Here is a 4,109-nt window from a genome sequence, read left to right on the forward strand (position 1 = left end):
AAAATAACTTAGTTAAACAAGTCTAGGAAGATTTTCTGAATAATGAATTGTTTCATCATTTCACTACTGGACAACAAGAGTTCAAAACTATTGAAAAAGACCCAACTTCTTTAATTCCTATCAAATACAAGAAATGCCTTTTCTTATATACCTCACTGCTTAATCATTCATACTTCTTAATCACATTCCTTAAATATTACTTAAAACATTATAACAAGTTATATTAACATAAACATATGCTTATTATTTCTTCTTTTCACCTTAAATGTGTTACAACATATAACTAAATTGTTGTAACACAGCAGCTCTTTATTGAATAGACACATATAACTAAAATTTCATAGGCTGTTTCAGTGATCATGTTGAAGAAAAGGATAATCTGTATATCCAACAACAGGATCACTGGTGTAAAAAGTGCTTCTATCAGGCTTGTTCAATTCAGCATCAAGCTCAAATCTCTTGGGCAGATCTGGATTAGCCAAAAACAAGCGTCCATAAGCCACCAAATCGGCACCACCGTCGGAAACCACTTTGTTTCCACCACTCCTATTGTAACCGCCAGCCACAATAAAGGTTCCACCAAAAGCCTTTCTAATATCGGACAATGACACATTGGTCTCACACTTCTCAAACATTGTAACCATCCTGGGTTCGATGACATGACAGTAAAGAATGTCCAATTTTCTTAAGGATTGAGCCATGTAAATGCCAAGTGCTTGAGGATCAGAGTCTTTGCAATCACAGTAGTTAGCAAAAGGAGAGAGTCTAACACCAACTCTGTCTGATCCAACCTCGTTAATTATTGCCTCCACGACCATCAGTGGAAATCGACAACGATTTTCTAAACTACCTCCAAATTCATCGTCTCTGTCGTTCACATGGTCTTTTAGGAACTGGTCGAGTAAGTATCCATTGGCTCCATGTATCTCCACACCATCAAAGCCTGAATAAATTTAACAGTTTTGACTCATTGTCTTGTTCAGTAGTATTTAGTATGTCGCATGCATGCAAATAGTTTGAATGAAAAGCTAGAAGAAGAAGAAGAAGAAGAAAGTGTTAAGCAAAGGTTGGTACCAGCTTCTATAGCATTTTTGGCTGCCATTCTGAAGTCATTGGCAATCATAGGTATTTCATCTGTTCTGAGACGATGTGGAGAGGGATATTTGGTGTTGCTACCTTCAATTGCCTTGTTTGTGCTTGAAATTGGAGGTTGTCCATTTGGCTGATACGCTGATCACTATATACTATCAGTGTTTATGACATCATTTTCTTCTCGAGTAATCTTTTGAAGACGATAACACAATATATACTATATACTATGTCAGTAATTTGTAAAATGATGCAATATGATTGGCTGAATAAAATTATTAGTGAAATCCACAAGACTGTGAAGAAATATCAAAATATCAAATGAATGTAAACAAGTTATCTATATCAAAAATCAAAATATCATTTCTCTTCTCCTAATTCATAAAAAAAAAAAGAAAAAGTTAAGTGTCCTTCCATCATTAGTGTCAAGCATGAAAATTGTTAATGAAAACTGAAAATGAATATACTGTATAGCATTGTGATGTAAATGTCTAGCGTTTTGCATAGGCATAAGTAAATAAATACAAATAGAAATACCATAGTTGGAGACTCTTCCAGCATGCCAAAGTTGGCAAAAGAATATACCCCCTTTCTCGTGAACAGCTCTCACAATTGGTTTCCATGCTTCCACTTGTTCTCTTGTCCAAATGCCTGGTGTATTTGGGTACCTTTAAAAAGGAAAAATGATAGAACAAATGAAATAATCAAATATTCACTGTCAAAGCTTTTTTTTGGGTTAAGAAATATATTTTAATTCCAGATTAAAAGATAAAATTTATCTCTACTTATATTTATCTCTCCTTATATATTATAAATTGATCATATTTTTTTTTGGACGTAGATTTTCATATATCTGACCTATTGATCATATTTTTTTGTGGATCTAGATTTTCATATATCTGACCTAGATTTTAATATACCTGACCTAGATTTTAATGTACTTTTTCTTCTCTTTTGCAAAATGCACTTTGACAAGGTGTCTAGTTTATGATATTCTTTGTAATCATCTATTCCCTTGGAGAAAAATACACAAAAAATGAACAGAGGGAAGATTAGATTACCCTTGTGCAGTTTCTGACACCCCTGAGGCTTCTCCAATCAAAAGTCCACCTTTTGTTGTTCTTTGAGAATAATAGAGAGCAGCATGAGGCTGAGCCACGAAGTTGTAAGATCTTGTTCTTGTTAATGGTGCCAGAACAATTCTACACCATGGAACACACAAATCAAAACTTCAAATACATAGAAACATTACAACTTGAGGAGAGTAATTCAGCAAGTTTCTTATATTATAAACCATCCCTCTATACAGTGATAATCATGCTAATTTACCTGTGAGAAAGATTGAATTTTCCCATCTTGAATGGGGTGAGAAGGGGTATAACTTCTTTTCCATTGATCACATCTTCCTTCTCTTCCACCATTGTGTTGTTCATTCTCCTTTTCCCTCCTTGGCAGTTCAGAATCTGTGATGGAATGTATGGACTCTTGCTCTTCATTCTTATAGTAGCTGAAAAGAAAACATCAACACCTTATGAAACAATTGTCTTTAACTTTTTTTCTGAAAGTCAAAGAAACTTCAAATGAATTTATGTGCACTTTAACCACTACTTATTTTGCCTTGAGTTACTCAATTTGCATTTATTTGAACTATTATACCTTTTCTTTCTTTTTGTTGGAAAAATATTTCTTCTTTCTCTAGTATTAATTGTTTTGCACAGGATTTAAGTTATTTTTTTGTCGTATAGTATTAATTATATATATATACTCCCCATGCACAATGTTCCATAATAAATTTAAATATTAATGGGTATATTAAAAATTGGAAAATGGTTAAACACATTTATGTTTATCGAATTTTTTTTTCTCTTTTTTGATAATAATCACTTTTTCTTTTAACTTTTTGAGATGGCTTTTGATTGAAATAAAATATATATTTTCATAATTTAGGTTAAACGAAGATAATGAGTTTATGCTAAGTTCATTTAACCTTTATTCACTTGAATGGATTTGGGGGAGAGTGATTGAATGAATTTGAGAGAATTTGAAGGTAAATTTTTTGTTGTTTATTTGAGTGAATTTTTAAGGTAAGTGAGAGTGAATTTGGAAGTAAATTTTTTTAATCTGTCACATCAATCAAATTTTACACTAATTCTCACACAAACTTTACTTCCAAATTTACTCTCACTTACCTCCAAAATCCACTCAAATAAACAACAAAAAATTTAATTTCAAATCCTCTAAAATTCATTCAAGTAAACAAAGCATAATAATGAATAATAGTACTAGAGGCCTATACATAAAAAGATAAATAAACATTAAATTTGCATGTTACAAGTTATCATTAGAGGCCTATACATAAAAAGATAAATAAACATTAAATTTGCATGTTACAAGTTATCATCACTCTTTCAATTGAGGATTTTTTTTCTTATCATTTTAGAGTTAATTGTAATGATATTTGATGAAAAAATTAAAAATTTTGCTGATGGGTATCTTGTCAAGAATAATTGAAAGTGATTTTAGTATATAATATAATCATTGGTTTTAGTCATCTCTACTGTTCTCCCTGTTGATGTCCACTCCTATGAAACACAATCTCCTTCCCTTTTTAAATGATGCTCATTTTTCAATTTAGCTTTCTATTTTTTATTTTTATTTTCACTCACATACTTTGAATGGTTTTGTTGTGCATTGTATTTGTAGAGAAAAGAAACCTCTATCACTTTCTCTCTCTCTCTCTCTTTTTAGATCAATTGTATTTGTAATTGTGCATTGTATTTGTCTCCTTAACCCACAAACATCATTCATGAAACATGGCCTTATGTGAGTTGAGAAGACCAATTCTTTATGTGTTTTCCCATATTTAAACTCAAAATTATGTTTATGTAACCCACATGAGCTATTTCTGAACATATTTCTTTAAAAAAATTGTTGAATTACTGGAAAAAAATAAGAAATAAATATATATAATAGGAATGGCTTGGTGGGGGTAAGAGAGAATTAAAAAAGCTGGAAACAAG

At 31.3% G+C, this 4,109-nt stretch overlaps 1 protein-coding gene across 1 annotated transcript; it reads right to left on the minus strand.

The window, feature by feature from the left end:
- Positions 1-218: 218 nt before the first annotated feature.
- On the minus strand, positions 219-3,237 carry LOC124823702 (putative 12-oxophytodienoate reductase 11). Its single transcript, XM_047295978.2, has 5 exons — positions 2,419-3,237; positions 2,151-2,291; positions 1,627-1,757; positions 1,075-1,230; positions 219-943 (listed from the first exon to the last, which is right to left on the minus strand). Exons 1-5 carry the CDS (start codon positions 2,583-2,585, stop codon positions 351-353), a joined length of 1,188 nt encoding a protein of 395 aa, XP_047151934.2. The 5' UTR covers positions 2,586-3,237; the 3' UTR covers positions 219-350.
- Between the last annotated feature and the right edge of the window lie 872 nt (positions 3,238-4,109).

This window comes from Vigna umbellata, chromosome 2 (genome assembly GCF_029865625.1).
Source record: "Vigna umbellata cultivar VRB3 chromosome 2, Vumbellata_1.0, whole genome shotgun sequence".
Taxonomy (NCBI): domain Eukaryota; kingdom Viridiplantae; phylum Streptophyta; class Magnoliopsida; order Fabales; family Fabaceae; genus Vigna; species Vigna umbellata.

Coding starts and splice junctions, on each gene's coding strand:
- LOC124823702 (XM_047295978.2), bottom strand. CDS start 2,585: ATGAAGAGCAAGAGTCCATACATTCCATCACAGATTCTGAACTGCCAA. Junction 1,231..1,626: donor TGGAAGAGTCTCCAACTATG/GTATTTCTATTT, acceptor TATAGTGATCAG/CGTATCAGCCAAATGGACAA. Junction 944..1,074: donor CAAAAATGCTATAGAAGCTG/GTACCAACCTTT, acceptor AAATTTATTCAG/GCTTTGATGGTGTGGAGATA.